Raw genomic sequence first — 20,068 nt, forward strand, 5'->3', positions numbered from 1 at the left:
GAAATTGCCAGTAGCTGCATAATGCCATTTTTTTTTCTCCACTAAAATGGTGCCGATTGTCTCTGCATGTGTTGTGTGTCAGTTAGAGAGCTATGAAGAGCTTACCAACAGGACCAAAGTCTGATGAGACCTGATTGTGTCAGGTTTGGGTTATGTGCATATTTCAGTAAAACTTTTTGTGTCATGTCACTTTATATCAGTATTGCTGCAGATGTTCTCTGTTCTTGATCAATATTTGATCTTCAAAAAGATTAATGAATAGTTTGAGATTATTATTTTTATGATGATTGTTGCATATGAAATAAATCATACATGCTCTTGGTTGCAGTTGACATGGTTGGGTCAGTTTTTACTATCGTTCCCAAGTAGATCTATAGTGCTGTCACTCATGCGGTTATTCTTTATCAGTTATTCACAGATGCACAATGACACTCTGCATCCTTTCACGAGTTAGTTTCAATAGAAAGTAAGGAGTAACATTCTTATGAAAAACACTATGATGCTGGAGGAACTCAGCAGGCCAGGCAGCATCCGTGGAGAAAAGTAGGCGGTCAACATTTTGGGTTAGGACTCTTCTTCAGGACTGAAGATAGGAAAAGGGAAGCCCAATATATAGGAGGGAAAAGCAGAGCAGTGATAGGTGGACGAAAGAGGTGGGGTGGGCACATGGTGGTGATAGGTGCAGGTAAAAGATGATGATAGGCAGGTGGGGGGGAGGAGGGGAGAGCAGATTCACTGGGGGATGGGTCAAAAGTGAGGAGAGAAAGGGGAAAAAAAGGGAAGAGAAAAGAGAGAGGCTAGGAGAGGGAATAAGAGAAGACGCATGGTGGTGGGGGAGGTGTGGTGAAGGGGGGTGGGGATTACTTAAAGTGGAAGAATTCAATGTTTCAATGACTTTGTCTAGTAACATTCTTATATTAGTCTGTATGTTGGAATGGTTTATATGTACAAAATGAGATGGTTATCTTAATCCAAGATATAAGCAAGAAAGTTAACTGTCTTAAGATTGCCTGATTTCCTGGAAAATGGTAAAACTTCAAAGAGTACAATGTCAAAAAAAGAGTAGGGTGCAATGTACTGGGTTCATTGGAAAAACTTCATGTTTTCTATACAGACAACATATTGTACGGTCTCTTTTGTCACAGATGCTGCCTGACCTGCTAACTATTTCCAGCTGTTTCTATTTTTATAACTAATTACACCGTCTTGTAATCTGGATAATGTTTTATAATTCTTTGCAGGAAATCATTCTTTTAAAAGAAGGAAGCTTTTGTGTTGTTTGGAACATTTTACACAGAAACAATTATTATGGGGAGGATTTCAGCAACAAAAGGTAAGTCTGACCAGCTCAAACCATATACTGGATATGCTACCTAACCTATAAAGTTAAAGCACATTGAAGATTCGCAGTTTCAGTTCTTAAAATGGGAAAAAAAAACAAATGGTAGAGGGAATTAACTAGTATATGTTTTGGTTCTGGGAAAATGAATCACTTAATATGAGTATTTTCAAAAATGAGATTTGTTACAAAAGGTATATGTGCACAACTATCACAAATGGGAAGCTGTCCAAAAAGTCAGTATTAAACTAGACGTAAGAAACAGATTTGTGAAAAAAGCAAAATTAACAATTTTGTCCAGTGAACTAAAAGTGCAAGAAATACATTTATTCTTGATTCCTTCATCTTCACTGCTTCTTTTTCCTTATTTTTCCTTCTCATAGTGTGTCCATTAATCCAAAATCATCAATTTTTCTATTGCTAGCAAAATTCTGTACCATACATGACTCTGTCTGAGCAGTGGGTAGATGAAAAGATGTCTAATAGTTTGTCTCTGACTGAAGTTGCAGTTCTCAGTAGCCCATTTTACCATGGTCAACTTGGGCTTCGGGCCTACCACGTGGTACCTTTTTCCTCTGCCTCCAGAAGAAACATTTTAGTTGCCCCAGTGTTCACAATGATTTCACTGTTAAGATTTGCTGGTTGTCCCTGTCACAGCTCTTGGGTGGTTGTTGGGGTATGCTGGTTATTTGTGCTGTGGTGAGTGATTTCATATTTTTTTTGCAGCAACATGACCATTTAGAGGGTGTCTGGCATCCCCTGTTTGCTACTTTTTTTCATCCCTTGTCACATCTGAGGGTCAATGGTGCTGTTCCATGAAAGATGACATTTGTTCACTTGAGGCAGCCGATGATTATTTTGCAGCTGTCCAACACAATGTTAATTTTATTTTTGTTTGTGAATTGTGTTCTTACATGGGGTAGGGTACTTAGTACTAGAGTAACAGAGGCTAGTGCAAAGGTTTCCACTCACCACTCCCCCATTTTGAATTTGCATGCTTCCATATGTTATCACAAGTACTGACTTCTCATCACATTGTGATTCTACTAAGAGTGTGAGGTGCAGGGTATTCTGATGTAATCTGAATTTATGCAATTAGTGAGACTGGTGCTGTTCTAAATTGAACAGATAGAAGACACTGAGCTTGGAATTTAGGTTTGTTTTAGGTTGATGAAGAATAGCATTGTTGATCTCTAAGCAATAACTTTAATTTTTATGGTGCTACGAGTTGCATCAGAAGCAGCATGCCAGTTCATAGTTAGTTACCCATCTTGGTACTTTGAACAATATGCAGCTGCGCTTTCTTAGCAATGATATTCTTCACTCTCATTAAATCAGCTTTCAGTTTGATTGCAAGTATTCCTTCAGAGTCAAAAAGATATGTTCACTTTGCAGTAGGAAAGAAGTGAAAATGTGAATCGTCATCAACAATACCACAAAAATAATTGTATTTGGTAAAAGTTGATGAATAACTTGCAAAAGAAATTTGTCGTCTGCCTTGTCCTGAACATAATTTCATTTATTTTTATATATTACCAACAAATTTTATAGTTATAAACCTGATGGGACGTAACTATGAAATAATCATTTAAAGGGTGCTTCCCTGTGGATACTAGATGTCACGAGCTTTGCAAAATTTTAACTATTTAAGTTCGTGTGTATCCAGAGCAAAGTGTATGAAAAGGAACATGAATGTCAATTATGTTGTAGTACAGTGATATCTGTACTTGAACACTGCAAAACACCAGTTATGCAATTGTATCAAATTTTCTTTTTCCAAATCTTAAATTTTGTTTAGGTAATATTGAGAGTTATATATTGTGAAGTGATAGAAGGAATTTTAGTTGATTACTTAAAAATTCTTACAAGTATTTTGAATAATGAAGTTGTATAAATTTAAGACTTTGTAATGTCAACAGTGCAAGGAATTTAATACCTTCAGAATGATGTCCCATTTCCTTTTTAAGTCTTTTGGGAATAATAAATAGGTGGTGTAGTCTGTGTTTCTATAACTGAAACCATATGGTGCTTTTAGAATCATGAAGTACTGTTGAAGAAACAGAGTAGAATGGAGTTGCATGGTCTACGATTTTTCTTCCAGGTGCTCTGTGCCTAACTGGTAAAAGGAATTGGCTTGACACTGGAGGGAGAAAAAAATTGCAGGCCATTCTGGAAAGAGTGGATAAATGGGACTGATTGCTCAACTAGAAGCCTGCAGAGTCTCAATGAGACAAGTAGTCTCCACTTATGTCATAAAAGCTCTTTATGATTACATGTTCCCATGCAAATACGTTCCAGACTTGTGTGGGCCAGCTTCAATTCCACTACTTAGAGTGACGTCCATCACTGAGTTAGAGTGGGTCTGCCTCTCTAATCTTGTGCCAGTCATACTTGACATAGGGTCAGAAATACTATTCACTTCAGTGGGGGTTCTGGGCCTGGATAAGGTAAGTGTTCTTAAATTATTTTACTTCAGTTTAATCTTTGAACCCCTTTCTGTCACAGAAATCTACAACCTACATTAAGACCGTGCTATGTTGGTTCTTACAATTATCCAGTTTATTCCGTTCTTTCTCAATGCCCCTGCAAATTCTTTTTCTATAGATTGTGGATTCCAAGCCAAAACTAAACACGTTTATCTGCATTTTCTTTGCCTTTGTTACCAATTATGTTAAATCTGTGTCCTACAGTTACCAACTTCATATCAATTGATAACATTTTTTTTCATAATTTACTGAATGAAAACCCTTAAAATTTTGATCGGCTCAGTAAAATCTGCCTTTTCGTTTTCTCTGCTCTCAGAAGAAAAGCCCAGTGTCTTTAGTTTTTCCATGTAACTGAAACACAATATTCTTGGTGCCATTCTATTTAACCTCCTCACATCTTCTCAAGGACATTGACATAATTCCAGAAGTGTTAGAACAGTAGAGCACAGGAGCAGACCCTTCAGCCCACGATGTTGTGCCAAACTAATTAAACTAGTAATTAAATGCCTAACTAAACTAATCTCCTCTGCCTACACATTGTCCATATCCCTCTATTCTCTGCACATTCGTATGCCTAGCTAAGAGCCCTTTAAACACCTCTATTGTATTTGCCTTTGCTACCACCCCTGGCTGTGCATTCCAGGCACCCACCACTTGGTGTTTAAAAAAAAAAATTTGCCCCGCATGCCTCCTTTAAACTCACCCCCTCACCTTAAATGTATACCCTCTAGTATTACACATTTCAACTCTGGGGGGGGTGGTGGTTGGGGGGAGGTATTGGCTGTCTAGTCTATTTATGCCTCTCATAATCTTAGAAATTTCTGTCAGGTTTCCCCTCAGCCTCTGCCACTCCGGAGAAAACAACTCAAGTTTGTCCCACCTCTCCTTGTAGCACAAACCCTCTAATCCAGGCAGCATCCTAGTAAACCTCTTCTACACCCTCTTCGAAGCCTCCACATCCTTCCTATAAATGGAGTGATCAGAATTGAATGCAATATTCCAGGTGCGGCCTAACCAGTGTTTTAGCAACATAGCCACCTGACTCTTGAACTCAATGCCTTGACTAATAAGGTCAAGCATGCTGTATGCCGCCTTTACCGCCCTATCAACCTGTGCAGTGACTATATAACCCAATATCCCTCTGTACATCAACACTTTTAAGGATCTTGCTGTTAACAATGTCCTGTCCCTTTACATTTGATCTCCCAAAATGCAACACCTCTTATTTGGCTGGATTAAACTCCATCTGCCATTTCTCCGCCCATACCTGCAACTGATCTATATCCTGCTGTATCCTTTGACAATCTTCTACACTATCCACAATGCAACCGATCTTTGTATCATCTGTGAACTTACTAACCCACCCATTCATATTTTCATCCAGGTTATTTACATATATATCACAAACAGCAGAGGTCCCAGTATGGATCCCTGTGGACATCCAGCCAGAATAAGTCCTATCGACCACTACCCTTTGTATTCTATTTCTGAATCCAAACGGCCAAGTCACCGTGGATCCCATGCATCTTAATCTTCTGGATGAAACTACCGTGAGGAATCTTGTCAAATGCCTTACTAAAATCCATGTAGACAATATCCACAGCTCTACCTTCCTCAGTCACTTTCGTCACCACCTTGAAAAGTTCAATCAAGTTAGTAAGACGTGACTTGCCCCACACAAAGTCATGCTGACTGTCCCTAATTAGGGCATAGTTTTCCAAATGCTCATAAATCCTATCCCTAAGAATCTTCTCCAAAAACTTCTCTACCATTGACATGAGACTCATTGGTCTATAGTTTCCAGGATTATCCCTATTTCCCTTCTTGAATAACGGAACAACATTAGCTATTCCCCAGACCTCTAGCCTGTGGCTAGAGAGGACACGAAGATCTTGGTCAAGGCCCCAGCAATCTCATCTCTTGCCTCTCTCAATAACCTGGAGTATATCCCATCAGGCCCTGGGGACTTATCCACATTAATGTTCTTTAAGACCCAACACGACCTCTTTCTTTATCTTGAATTGTCCTAGCATATTAGCATGCTCCACACCGATCTTGCTATCCTCTACGTCCTTCTCCTTGGTAAATACCGACACAAAGTACTCATTTAGGACCTCACCCACATCCTCTGCCTCCAAGCACATATTCCCTCTTTGAGTGGTCCTACCCTCTCCATAGTTATCCTCTTGCTCTTGTTGTATGTATAGAATGCCTTGGGATTCTCTTTAATCCTATTTGCCAAGGACTTTTCATGGCAAGTGTTGTGCCCAGAGTTGGATGTGTTATTCTAAGGCTTGACTAGTGCTATACAGGTTTGCTTCTGCATAATGTAATAGGTTATTTAAGTATTTTGTTTGACAAGCTTGTTGAATCAAATTTGTTTTGTATAGCCAGAGGCAATCCCTTTGTAAAGACAATTTGGAATCTTGGTTTCTGAAAGTGAGACTTGAAAATAAACATTGGTATTATATCTGATTTAGTAAAATGCTTTATTTTATATACATAGTTCCTCCTTTGACCATGTAGTTGTGACCTACTAAAAGCTAGATAAAGACTTCTTGTAGGTAGCCCATTGTGACAAAATCATTGGAGACTCAAGAATCTACAGATGCTCGAATCTGGAGCAAAAAACAAGCAGCTGGAGGAACTCAGTAAGTCAAGCAGCATCTGTAAACGCAAAGGGGTGGTCTGTTTTGGGTCGAGACCCTGAATCACGACTGGTCAAAATGTTGACCATCCATTTGCCTCCACAGGTGCTGTTTGACCCATTGACTTCTGCCAGCAGCTTATTTTTTACTCATGGCAAAATCATTAGTTCACAAAGTGGAATGAGGAATTAATTTTGGATTCTGCTCCCAGTTTCTGGTCAGACCATCTTTCAAAAGGGGTAAACAAATCATTTGTACTTAATTTATTCATCAAATAAAGGGCTTATTCTTCTGTAAATATTATGTATTTAAAGCAGCATATTTGTACTTTTTTTAGATTCAAAGGAAGGCCGTAAAGAAAAATCTGGGAAGACCCATCTGCCAAACAATTCTCTTAAGAGCAATGGTAAGTGCTTATATTAAGGAAAGCAGAGTATGAAATCTTGTCCTGAGAATATCTGATTTATTCTTTTGCACTGCTTAAGATTGTGTTATTATGTTAAAATACATAATTTGATTAAAAAGCTTTTTTCCCTTTTGCATTAGTGTTCTTCATTTTTTGTGGCTTGTCTTAAAAATACTATTGTATATTCAATGTTGTAACTTTTTTCAAGTGTTATTATTCTGTATTATGCATGCAAACAAATAAAATTTGTCGAAATAAAATTTCTGAATTCTTTATTAAATATGTTGTTTGAGTGTTTACTTCAAATGAATGTCTAAGTATTTACAGAATTTCTGGAAGAGATTGAGTTTGTGATAAACTTGGTGGCACTTCACAACACTAGATGCCTTTGACTTGACCAGTACTATTGGAAAGAATGCATTTGTCAGATTGTCTCAACTTTACAGTACAAAAGCTGTCATTATATTCCAGTTAAAGTAATTGAAAATTAAGTAAGCATACTTTTGTATCTTCAGAGGATATGGTGAATGAGTTTGTATTTGATGACTGATTTAATGATATCAGTAGCTCATAGAGCAATTAGTTACTTTCTATCTTTTACTTAAGGGTATTTGCTGTGATTGTAAATCGGTTGAAAATCAGTTTGGGAAAATATAAATTACTCAAAAATATTAAACAGAGCTTTGCGTGTAAGTTATTACTGTTTCCAAACTTTAGATTTGTTTAACCTCTGGAATTAATACTGACCACTAATTTCTGACTAAACTTAAAATCACACTTTCTCTATGGCAGGAGATGCTGGCATTTCGGGGAGGTGAGTTGGTGTTTGAGGTGGGGGTCCTCTGTCAGAACACTGAACTGGTGGGGCCGTCTGCACCTTTGTGTCTCTCTGGCATGCTATTTTGCTTTGCTTTTCCTGAGCCTGTTCTGCATTGCTAGCTTTCTCTTTGGCCATTTCTACTTGTTTTATTGGTCATTATTGCATTGCTGTTTTTAGGAGCTTTTTTTTGCACAAATTGGCTGTTGCTTTTCCTACGTCATAACAGTGACCACACATGAAAAGTACTTCATTTGGCTGTAAATCACTACGGGATATTCAGGGGTTCTGAAAGAAGTATTAAAGCTTTTTTATGCTTTATATTGTCATGTGTTACTATCACACCAGCCTTTTTAATTATTTTCTGTTTTAAGAGCTCACAGGCCCTTCTAATTTCACCCTGTGCAAGTATGTACATGTATGCATTTGTTTTTCTTCCCATTTCTTTATTTCCAATTTTTAAAAATGCTAATTGGTACTTGTCCTAGTCTCATGTTAGGTCTGTATGTGAAATACTTTGCTCACTGCAAAGTTGATTCGTGATTTGTTGTGTTGTTCCAGAACTTTCAGTTTTTGTTTGGTTTTTCAGAATTTGCAGTTTTGATTTTTGGTCTGATGTTCACCATTTGGGGTTTTTGATTTTTGTGTAGTTTGGACAGAGCTGCACAGTTACACTGGGCTTGTGTGGTTGAGTTTTAGTTTTCTTTGCTCCTCTTGGTGTGAAGAAGACATGTGACCTTACTGTCAAATCTTACTGTAAAGTTGCTAAAATTACACATCTTATGAGGAGGGTTTTCATCAATAATTATTTTGAATAAGGAGGATTTTTGAAATTGCTTTTCATTGGTGAGAAAAGGAAAGCTAAACAAAGAAGCTTGTGTAGAATTTATGTAAAACACCCAAATAATGCTTGGTTTTTAGTGTGTTTTTTTTTCCTTGAGACCTTTGAATTGGCAATGGATCACTAGTTATTTATCAATCAATTTTTAATTTACTTCATGTGGCAATTTTGAATAGTGATATTATGTTTATATGAAGGATTGTAACACTGCAAAATTAACTCTTCTAAATGAGTGACTGTTTAGTAGTGTATAGAGAGTTAGGATTTTTAAACCCATGCTTTGAAATATGGAAATTTTTTTTCGAGCCAATGGATTTGGCTTATGTTCTTTTGTAAGAACTGTCTTCAGAAACAGAAAAAGGTTGTTGCAACATCTGAGAGTTGAACACAAATTCACTGTAGTGCTTCATCGTCCAAATTATTTTGATGAAGATTGAGTTCACTTAGTAAATAAAATGTTAAGGATGCATATTTATTGTCTTTTGCAACTGCTTTAATATTAAATGCAAAACTTGTATGCATTATGTATTCACTAATGTCATGTATATAGCCTAATTTGAGACTTCATTGTTTCTGTCTTTCAGGCTTGCTTTTGACAGCGAAATTGTTCACTTTATAGTACATTAAAAATAGGTGATAAAGGATGAAAAATGGTTGTGTTTCTATGTATTCTGTATGTCTGCCAAGGTTCTCTTGATTCTTTGTCACAGTATGTGTGACTCTTCTGAAATTCTAGCAGCAAGAAATAAATTTCTGAGTGAAATATGGGTTAAATCCATGATATCTTTGTGCCAGTACGCTCTTTACTAGCTTTAGTTACCTTGTTTGATTTTAAAATATAATGCTTTTGTTCTCATTTGCCAAAAAGTTGGCTTCTCGATTCTTCTGAAGGCTCAGATCAAGTCTTGTTTATGGTGTCCTGCTGGTGCTTATTTTTGTCAGTGACTATGGTGGACAGGATATGATTTAGAAGTGCTTTCTCTAAAATGCATTCTTCTAGGATTAGATATTAGTAAACATCAACACATGTATACTAGTAACTTTCATGTATGATGCTGTAGGTGTCATGGAGAAACATTCTTTATCAAGCCCCCTCATGTTTCAATACGATCACTCATTCTTATCAACTACAGGTGAGCACTGTTCCCAACCTGTTCAATCTTTTCTCATTAGACAACCTCTTTGTCCCAGGATTCAACCTGATGCATTTTCTCTGAACTGCCTGTGATGCAGGAATATACTTTCTTCACTAAGGAGACAGAAATTGTATTCAATATTATAGGTTTTTGCATTGCCGATGTCCTGGAAGTTGAAACAAGACTTTTATATGCCACTGCCTTGGCAAGAAAAGCTATTTTTCTATTTCTCTTCCTAATAATGCTAACTGTCTATGTTAAATATGTGAGGACACCCAGATCCCTCTATACTCTTTATTCATTTAAACACTGTTCTCTTTTTCAATTCTTCCTACCAATACAGTAACCTCATATTTCCTTGTTAATTAAACTTGATCAGCCAAATTTTTCTCCGCTTGTTTAACCTATCTGTATTCTTGTAGATTCTTTGAATCCTCCTCACAATTTGTTTTCCTAACTATCTTTGTATCTTCATTAAATCTGGTTACAATGCCCTTGATTCCTCCACCCAAGTCAAGACTATAGATTATAAATAGTTAAGGCCCAGCACTAATTCCTGTGGGATCCCTCTGCTAATTCAACTCTTAGCTGATGCAATAATCTTTGAACTTTGAAAGCATGTTTTGACGGGGAAGAAAATCACAGAAACATTCCCAGTTATATATAAGGAGATGTATTTCATGAGCTATGAAGTTAGCAGGTAATCTTAGGGGATTTGAGTATTTATATCAGTGCTTAAGCGATGCTAATTGATCAGGTTAAAAAATCTACAGCTGTCAAGCAGAGATGACATGTAACTGCTTTTTGAAGATATAATTTGTCTTTGTTTCACTATATGATTATTGTAATAGGATGAGAAGAATGGAATTTTTTGTTAGCTAATTTTCTCCTTCGTTGGTACAAATTGTAATGCTCACCAACTCGCTTCATTTTGCAAAAATGCACAATTATCCAAGGGCGTATTATGGTTACATTTCCATCCACAAACAAGTTTGCTTCAAAAAGCTGAACTGAATACAAAGAAATAAAGAAGAATCCCTTATGTACTTACAGCTTTTAACCAAGCCATAGATTCGGTATTTATTTTTGTCTCTATAAATCACTTGATCACTGGACATTCTTCTCTATATTACGCAATTTTTATTAAACTATGTTTAAAATTAAATTTTAAACTTTGAATGTGGTTGGTTTAATTTTTAGAAAGCATTTAAAATTATTTTGGGCTAAAAATTTTGAGATGAAGTTGGTTTCTGCACTAACTTTCCCAAATATGTAACTGGTGCATTTGAGACTTGGATAAATTATGATTTTTCTGCAGGAAAGTTTTGTCAGTTAAAAGAACTCTAGTGCCCTCCAATGGGATACTTTCATTATTATTTTTGTTCTGGCCCAATGAAAATGCATACCAGTGGAATTTGTGTGATGGTTGCTGTGCACAAGTGTTGGAATTAAAGGAAGCCGATGGATGCATTTTGCGGGTTCTGAGTTTGTACTGTACAAAAGTGCACAATTTTAACAGGGAGAGCTAAATGGCAATCTGAAACACTTCAGAGGACCTCTCATACGAACACTAAAGCCTTGAATTTTCTCCAAGTCTTTGGTGATGTCATTTTGATTATACTATTGCATTGAATTCGTAATGGGGGTCTAGTAGTAGAATGCCAGCTGCCTATATTTGCCAGCCTACAGAATGTCTGCCTCTTTAAAATGTTGCACAGGCTCAGTGACTCCAAAAATCCAGTAAAGAGGAATTGCTCTGAAGGAGATGGCCAATTTTTTGGGATATTTATTTTTTTTGTGATGAGTTAAGCCAAATGTTTTGAATAGCTTTAAGTCCTTTTTTATGTATTTAGTGCTTAATTTAATATTTAAAACCTTTTAGTTGTAATTATTTCATAATATACAATTTTTTATTGAAAATCTTGAATGTCACACTAGAGAGGATAAGAATGGATAGGCTGGAAATGATTAAATGAGGCTGAAGGGATATTTAATTAATCTGTATAAAATTGAAGTACCTGGTTAGAAAGGACCTATTTCCTCTCAGCTGATAACTCAGGATGTGGAAAAAAAAATTTTTTTTGGGGGGGGAGCGCAGAATGTGAGCATCACTGGCAAGACCAGCATTTGTTGTTTATTCCTCGTTGCCCTTGACAAGGCACTGGAGAGGTACCTTCTTGAAACACTGCAGTCCCTCTGGTCAAGGTATTGTCACAAGGCCTTGTGAAGAGAGTACCAGGAGTTTGACCCAGCAATGGTGAAGGAAATAGTGAGGTATTTCCAAATCAGGGCAGAGTGAACTTTGGAGGGTAATGTTCCCATGTGCCTGCTTCTATTCTTGATCACTGTGGTTTTGGAGGTGAAGTAAAAGTATTCTTGGGGAGTAACTGCAGTGTATGTTGTATTTGGTACACATTGCAGCCACAGTGATTTGGTGGTGGAGGGAATGTGCTCTTCAGGTAGTAGATGAGGTACTAATCAAGCAAGCTGTTTTGTCTTGGACTGTGAATAGCTTCTTGAATATTGTCGGAGGTGTATTCATTCAAGCAAACAGAGTATTCTTTCACGCTACTGTCAGGAAATTTGTAGATAGCGGAAACCTTTGGCATGTCAGAAGGTGAGTCAGGATATCCAGTCTCTCACCTGCTCTTATAGCCACAGTATTTATGTGGCTGGTTCAATTGAGTTTATGGGGATCCCCAGAATGTTAATGGTGGAGGATTCATGAACTATAATCCCCTTGAATGTTGAGGGTATTTGATTAGAGTCTCTCTTGTTGGGGAAAGTTACTGAGTGGTACTTGGCGCAAATGTTACGTGCCACATGCCTGTATGTTGTTTAGATCTTGCTGCAGTGCTTCATTTGGTGAGATGTTGTTAATGGAATTGAATGAACATTGTGCGATGATCAGCAAACATCTCTATTTCTGACCTTTGATGAGCACAGGTAATTGATGAAGCAATTGAAGATGATTAGACCTAGGACACTACCCTGAGGAACTTCTCATGTCTTAGGGCTGGGATGATTGATCTTCAACAAATTGAACCATATTCCTTTGTGTGAGGTATGACTCCAACTACCAGAGTGCTTTGCCCTTGATGACTTCTTGAAATGCGAGAGAGTAGAGGATACTTTTGCACACAGGTGGGTTAGGTTCTGGAACTCTGCATGGCAGGATAATAGTGACCAAAAAACTTGTATTTAAAAGTACTTTTTAAAGCATCTTAATGCCATTATTGAGAAAGCCAAATATTGAGGGACTGGAAGCTACCACTGAGGTTTTTCTTGTTAACTCAAACACAATGGGCTGTATATATCTATGATTGTGTGTTTATATTAGATAGTACTTTCTGCTGTTAAATAATTATATTTAGTTATGGAATAGGCAGTAGTTGTGCTGACAACTGAAATTCTGGCCTGAGCCGGAAACTAAATACAAAGACCCTCTGACAATCTAGCAACTGATGAGCCTTTGGTAAGTTACATTTATGTAAAGTCTTTTACAGCCTCAAGACATTACAAACTGCTTTACAGCCAGTGAGGTACTTATGAAATATAGTCACTGTTGTCATTTAGGAATACAGGCAATTGGTTTGCACCAAGTTCCACAAGCATTAACTAAGTAAATTACAGGATCATCTCTTTTGGGTGTTCTTTGATTGATTGGCCAGGATCTTGGGAAAGCTCCTCTGCACTTTTAGGGTGTTGCCATGTAATCTTTTTTATATATCCACTTAGGAGGGCAGACGAGGACCTGATTTAACATGTTTTCTAACTGTGGAGCCACTATACACCAAAGTGCTTGGATCTTGAGTTAGATTTGAGCTCTGAACCACACTACTCACAGCTGCTATCAGTGAATGAGAGCTGACACTTGTACAATATACAAGTGCATGAAATTATGCAAGATTAATATCACACAAGGTTTTTCTGCCCTTCATGTTTGGCCTTTAAAAGATGTTCTATTCTTTTGTTCTTACCTCTTGTCCTCTGAAAGTTTCCTTTTGAAAATGAAATTTGAATCTATCGCTGCCATTCTTTCAATTCATTCCAGATCATGACTGATTAAGGAGAAATTGTCTCACCTTAATCTCTCTCTGAATCTTTGGCAATTTTTAAATTGGTGCTCCCTGATGACCAACCCTCTGGCCAATGAAACTGGTTTCTGCTTTTTTTTAAACTTGATCTAAAGCCTTCATAATTTTGAACCACCTTAATGAAATCTCTTTATAATGTTGTATCCCTGTATGAATAATCCCAGTTTCTCTGTTCCCTCCAGGAAATCCCTCATTTCAAGCACCATTGCAGAAATTTCATTTTGCATTTTCTCGTAGATCTTTTCCATTTTTCTAAAGTGTCAAACATTAGATTTAATTTGGGATTGCTAATCTGTATCAGATCAGAAGTTTGTTCCAATTGGCCGCAACTTTTCTGATGTTATAGTAATGGCAATATCTCCAAAAGTACTGGGTTGGTTGTAAAATGTATGGGAAAATACTAATGTTGTCAAGGGTCTATATTTTTTCTCTATAACTGCCACAATTGCATGTTATATTGGTGTCCATAGATCGGCTTAGGTATTTTGATTGTATTGGAAATTGTCTTTTTAGTTGAAATTGTTGTCACTATCATTACTTAACTCATAGTAGTTTTCTAGTTTGGGATGAATTGTGTCATGTAGTTATTCAAATACAATGAAAAGGTAAAGTATTTTGATTTGTTTAGCTGTACCCAGTTTGCTCACTCGAATGCATAAAATGGAACAGTATAATTCTCCCTACCTAATGTGGGTAATTCACCTACTCAATAAAAACGTGCTAATGTTTCAACGTCTTGATAAAATGTAAAACACTGCATAAAATAAACTTTTCTTAAAAATCTTAACCTGTAGCAACTTGGTTTAATCACATAGCTAACCCTTAGCATTGCCTTGCACAATCTTACTAATCTGAATGAAAGATCGAAAACAATAGAACAAGTCTTCAGATGATTTGAGCTTTGTGGCTTAGGAAGTGTGGGTGTTACTTAAAGTGGGAGAATTCAGTGTTCATGCTGTTAGGCTGCAAGGTTCCAAGACAGAAAATGAGGTGCTGTTCCTCCAGTTTGCGCTTGGAATTCTCCTGGCAGTGGAGGAGGCCAAGGACTGTCATATCTATGATAGTGTGGGAGGAGGAGTTGAAGTGACTGGCAATGGGGAGATGCAGCTCGTGGTTATGGACAGAGTGCAGGTGTTCTGCGAAATGGTTCCCCCCCCCCAAACCATGCTTCCTTTTTTTCCCTTTCCTAGCCTCTCTCTCTCTTTTCTACCCCCCTTTTTATTTCTCCTTACCTTTGACCCATCCCCTGGTGGATCTGCTCTCCCCACTTCCCCTGCACCTGCCTATCACTATCTCTTACTGCATCTACTTATCACCACTTTGTACCCACCCCGCCTCCCCTCTTTTGTCCACCTATGACTGCTCTGCTTTTCCCTCCTATATATTGGGCTTCCCCTCTTCCTATCTTCAGTTCTGAGGAAGGGTCCTGACCTGAAACGTTGACTGCCTGATTTACTCCATGGACGCTGCCTGGCCTGCTGAGTTCCTCCAGCATCATAGTGTTTTTCGTCTAGATTCCAACATCTGCAGTCCCTTGTTTCTCTAGTTTTTCTATAGTTATGTAAATTGGATTAAGAATGGCTTTGACTGTTTCAGTGTCTGTTTCTACAGGTGCTTAGCCTACATTATAGAAGTTAACTTCAAAACAGATTAATATGCTCATTTTCTAAGATAGCCACATGATGCCATCTTTAGATATTAAAACAAGTAAATTAAAATGAAACATACTGAGGCATGTCATTAGAATGAATGTTTTAATCCCTCCTCAGATATTAAAGCATTTAATGAATATTATGGGATTATTTAACCCCATTTAGAGGAAGGCTTTTGGATCCATAGAAAAGCTAAGTAAAAATTTGGGGGTAATTAAATGAGATTTTATAATTCCTGGAATCTGACTTCTGTGTAGAAATGGGCAGTGGTGCAGTATATCTAAGGCATCATTTCATTGGAACTGAAGGCAATAGGGCTAGCTAGAAAACATCTAGGCCTGGTATAGAGTCAACTGGTTTGTGTGTACTTGAATAATGTAGGTGGACTCCTTCCAATTTCCTTTGGCAAGATGTTTCTGTTTTGATCACTAATTGATTGCCTCAGCTTAGCATACCTTAAAATATACCTTTCGTTCCTTTATATTTTCTTCCAAAGCTGTAAAACAAAGTTTTTCGCTATACCTTGGTAGATGTATCAACAATAAAACCAGTCTACCAATCTAAATGTTGTCAGAAATTTCTCCTGGTAAGACCCAGGGATCCATTTAATTTGTTAAAGTCATTGCATAAATGCAAAATCTTCCTTTCCAAATTAGAACTTTTTCTCTATTTATTAGATTTTCATTTGGAATGGTTCTTGAATATCATATATTGTCTTACAGGACATTTACAGCCAATACAGCTCAGTATTGGCATGAATGTAATGTTTGAAATCTGGCAGTTGATTTGTACACAGCCAGCTCTCACTAAGCAGTCTGATAATTACTAGATAATGACATTTTGGTCATGCTGGTTGAAGGTTAAATATGCTTCACTATCACTCAGGCTGATTTTCTGCCTGAATTTTGCTGCCTGCCATGATTATCAAAGCTTTGAATTCCTGTTTTGGTTTCAATCTTGCTTCTATTGAGGATTTATTGGGGTAAATTTACAGGATTTTAGTCAAGTCACAAGTGAAATATTCACAAACTTTTTGAGTGAAGAAATCTTTTATCTCACCCTGAGACTTGATCTCTAGTTCCAGACCTCCCAGAGTGTGTGGAGATGACATCTCCCATGGTCTACCCTGTGATATCCTTGAAAGTATAATGTTTCACTGAGATTACCTTTCGTTCTTCTAAACTCAAGGGAATATAGACAAAGACCACTTAGTTGTTTCTCAACATGCTTGATGGCATTACTGATGCCAAAATAAAATTTATGATCAGAAGGAAGAAATCCATGCTACTGATATTACAGGATCTTAATGGGCAGCTTACTTTGAAGTTAGTGGCACCAGAACTTAACCATTTAGAGCAAAATGTGGGCAATTATACTTGGTTCCCCACTTTTACGTAATTGCTGTAGATTATCTGGACCCACGCATCGAGTACTTCTAGTTACAGCCTGCCAACCTGTTCCTTTTGTCTGTTTCCTGTACATGTATCAAAGCTCTATTATATTTCATTACTGAACCATAATTTTGTGTAGTAACCACTTGTGTGGTATCATTGAATGTTTTTTTAAAAGTGCAAATACACCTCACTCACTGGCTTCTTCCTTTAACAACTGTCTGAGTTGCAACCTCAAAAGAAAAAGTAACTGATTTGTCAAACATTTCTTTTTCATAAATCTAATGTGTTTGTGTTATGATATCATAAGGTCAGCATTGTATAATTTTCCAAGTGTTCAGTGATTATATCCAATGATGGATTCTTGCATTTATGCCAGTAATGTCAGGCTAACTAGTTTATAATAATGTCATTGCCTAAGTTTAAGTATTGGCATATTGATAGAGTGGGTCCAGTGGATGTGGGAAATAGGTGGGAGAGAAGGAGGAAGATGAGATACAGTTTACTAGAATAATGTTTGAAATTCACAGGTGGTCAATGCATAGGTCACTTCAAGCCTTGCTCATGTCAACCAATCCTGGACCCAGATTTTTGCAGATTTTGTCAAAAAATGTGCATTGGAATTTTTTTCTTCTTTTACAATATTTTTATTAAATCCATGAAAAAAAATAGAGTACATGCATCAAGAAAGAAAGTAAAAATACTAAATATGTTGTGTTAAATCATACTTCAGATCACAATACTCTAAATTAATAATCACATGTAATAGTTAATAAAGGAAAAAAATTGAAATATTTTATTATAAAAAAAATCTACTCCCACTACCAAAAACCAAAGTTGTTTGATGGAAAAAAACAAGGAAAAACCCTTAAAACGTAACAATGTCAGCCAATATCTGTATTTTAGTCACCAAATCAGAGATTTTGAAAATAATTCAAAAAAGTCCCCACAAGGTTTGGAAGTCTAAGATTCAAAAACTGCACAACTAATCTTCTCTAGATTCAGGTGTGACATAACATTCCCGTAACCATTGAGCATGAGTAGGTGGACTAACTTCCTTCTATTTAAGTAATACAGCTCTCCTGGCTATAAGAGAAATAAAAGCCAGAATGTGTAAATCAGAAGCCTTCAAAGTTATATCTTTTTCTCCAACGATCCCAAATAATGTAGTCAAAGGATTAAGTTTAAAATTTATTTTGAAAAGTACAGAAAAAGTTTGAAAGACCTGTCCAATATTTTTAAGACTCTGACACGCCCAGAACATGTGAATTAGAGAAGCCACTCCATTATTGCATTTGTCACAGTAAGGAGATGTATCGGAATAAAAACGGGATAGTTTATCTTCAGACAAGTGAGCTCTATGGACCACTTTAAATTGAAGGAGAGAATGATGGGCACGTAATGAGGAAGTATTAACCAATTTGAAAATTTCATTCCAAGTTTCCTCAGAAATTGACATCTGCAAATCTTGTTCCTAAGCGTTTTTAATTTTATCTAGTGGCACCTTACTCATTCCTAGTAACCTGTCATAAATATTAGATATTGAGCCATCATGAAAGGGTTCCAAATTAAAGATTACAGAATTTTTTTTTTAATTGTTAAAACAGAATGCTCTTTGTAGACTTTTGTATTCATTTCGAAAGTACCAATGTCCACGTGACAGAAATGGTAGATGTTCACATTGTTTCCTGGCGTTAAAGTGTGCAATAAAATATTAACTTCAAATCCCATTGGGGAAATTGACTCAAAGCTGGAGAACCAAACTGTAATGACATCCAGGCCACTATTTGCAAGTATCATGGAAAGTTTATCAGTTCAATGTTCTCAGCTTTCTGGCTGCTTATGATGCCCTTTTTACAATTTCTCCATTTTGAATCTTAGCATTTTTGAAGCTGTTAGAGCAAAGATCTGCCCTAGACCAGGTTAACTGTCAAAAGTCTAAACTCCAACCCACCATAGAACTAATTAAGAGTATTATTTGAAATTTTCCAGCAGTCTGATGTGCACTTTCCTCTGCAGTAAAGGTCATAGAGTTCTCTGAATAGCTGTACAGATGCTCATTTTATTTTCTTTGATGATTGTTCTTGGCTATTTTCTATCTTTCTCCATAATTGTGTGATGGTTGGGGTGTAATTAATCCTTGACATTCTTATTTAGCTGAAGAATACAGATTTTTAGGAAATAGAGAAAGTCACTCAACATAAAATTAGGAGGCCCAATCCATGACTATCACTGCATATTATTGCTGCTCTGCAGAATTTATAAGTACCTCTCATTGCTTATACATATGACTTAATGTGATTACTATTCTTGAGTGGGTTTTCTTATGGTCTTATATATTTAAATTTATTACAACTTTGATGACATGTTCAGCTTCATTTGATTGAACTTCTGAACAAGGCATATTGAATGGATGCAGAGAATAATTAATTTGGAACTGTGAAAATAATTAAAATGTGATACCATGAATATTTTTTCCACTTCTTGCTCAGTAAATACAACTTTATAAGATATTCTTGTGCAGAAAATGAAGTAACTATTGTTAATTTATTAGCAACTTTTGTATTGTTCCAACAAAAGCACATTCATAGTCACAAAATTCTTTTATCACTCATGAAATTCTAAAACTTCAAGCTACTTAGTACAAATGTCATAATAAAATTTTCCTTAATCTACTATTTTTGTCCTAAATACATTTTGGTTACAATGGCAAAAACACCCATCAAGAACAGAACTTGTATAACACTCCATTATACAAAATTGTTCTTGTTGTTTACAGAACATTTTAACTGGGATGATTACTTAAAAGAAAGTGGAGAAGTTCCAGCTCCCCCACATTGTTTTAGACAGGTATGTAACTACAGAAGCTGAATTCAAAATTGCATAATATTGCACATTATCATTGTCAATTAGGTTTGTGACGCAGGGACCATGATTCGTTTAATGACAAGATCAAACTGCTGAATTGAGTTAGCTAAGTAAGCTAACTTTCCTCCATCTTCATTCACGTGTTATTAATGTTCTGACACAATATAAAGTTCATGGTTTCAGTTGCAGAAGTTCCTTTGTTCACAGAGGCCCCCCCCCCCACCTGCCCCCGGCTTGTTTGTCCAAGTTGCATTGGTGATAAATGACATTATTTTTCCTATTCATAGAGGTGTATTTATTTAGTTCATTATTATTCAGCATTCACTGTTGTCACAGTTAAAGTACTTGCTGTTAACTTTTCACAGTAATTGTCAACACATACTGGCT

General features: G+C 36.6%; 1 protein-coding gene across 7 annotated transcripts in view; it reads left to right on the forward strand.

Annotated features, from left to right (window-relative positions):
* scml2 (Scm polycomb group protein like 2) overlaps positions 1 to 20,068 on the forward strand; it is a 120,612-nt gene that overhangs the window by 35,257 nt on the left and 65,287 nt on the right. For 3 of the 7 annotated variants that reach the window (XM_052014735.1, XM_052014736.1, XM_052014737.1), the window contains exons 1-4: positions 3,470 to 3,786; positions 6,811 to 6,879; positions 7,672 to 7,693; positions 19,593 to 19,663. In XM_052014735.1, coding sequence (XP_051870695.1) covers positions 3,526 to 3,786; positions 6,811 to 6,879; positions 7,672 to 7,693; positions 19,593 to 19,663 — 423 coding nt within the window. In that variant the 5' untranslated portion in view covers positions 3,470 to 3,525. Of the gene's footprint in view, positions 1 to 1,241; positions 1,334 to 3,469; positions 3,787 to 6,810; positions 6,880 to 7,671; positions 7,694 to 19,592; positions 19,664 to 20,068 lie in introns of those variants that run through there. The other 4 variants (XM_052014738.1, XM_052014739.1, XM_052014740.1 and 1 more) reach the window with 3 other exon arrangements.

The sequence above is a fragment of the Pristis pectinata genome, chromosome 4 (assembly GCF_009764475.1).
Source record: "Pristis pectinata isolate sPriPec2 chromosome 4, sPriPec2.1.pri, whole genome shotgun sequence".
Lineage (NCBI taxonomy): Eukaryota > Metazoa > Chordata > Chondrichthyes > Rhinopristiformes > Pristidae > Pristis > Pristis pectinata.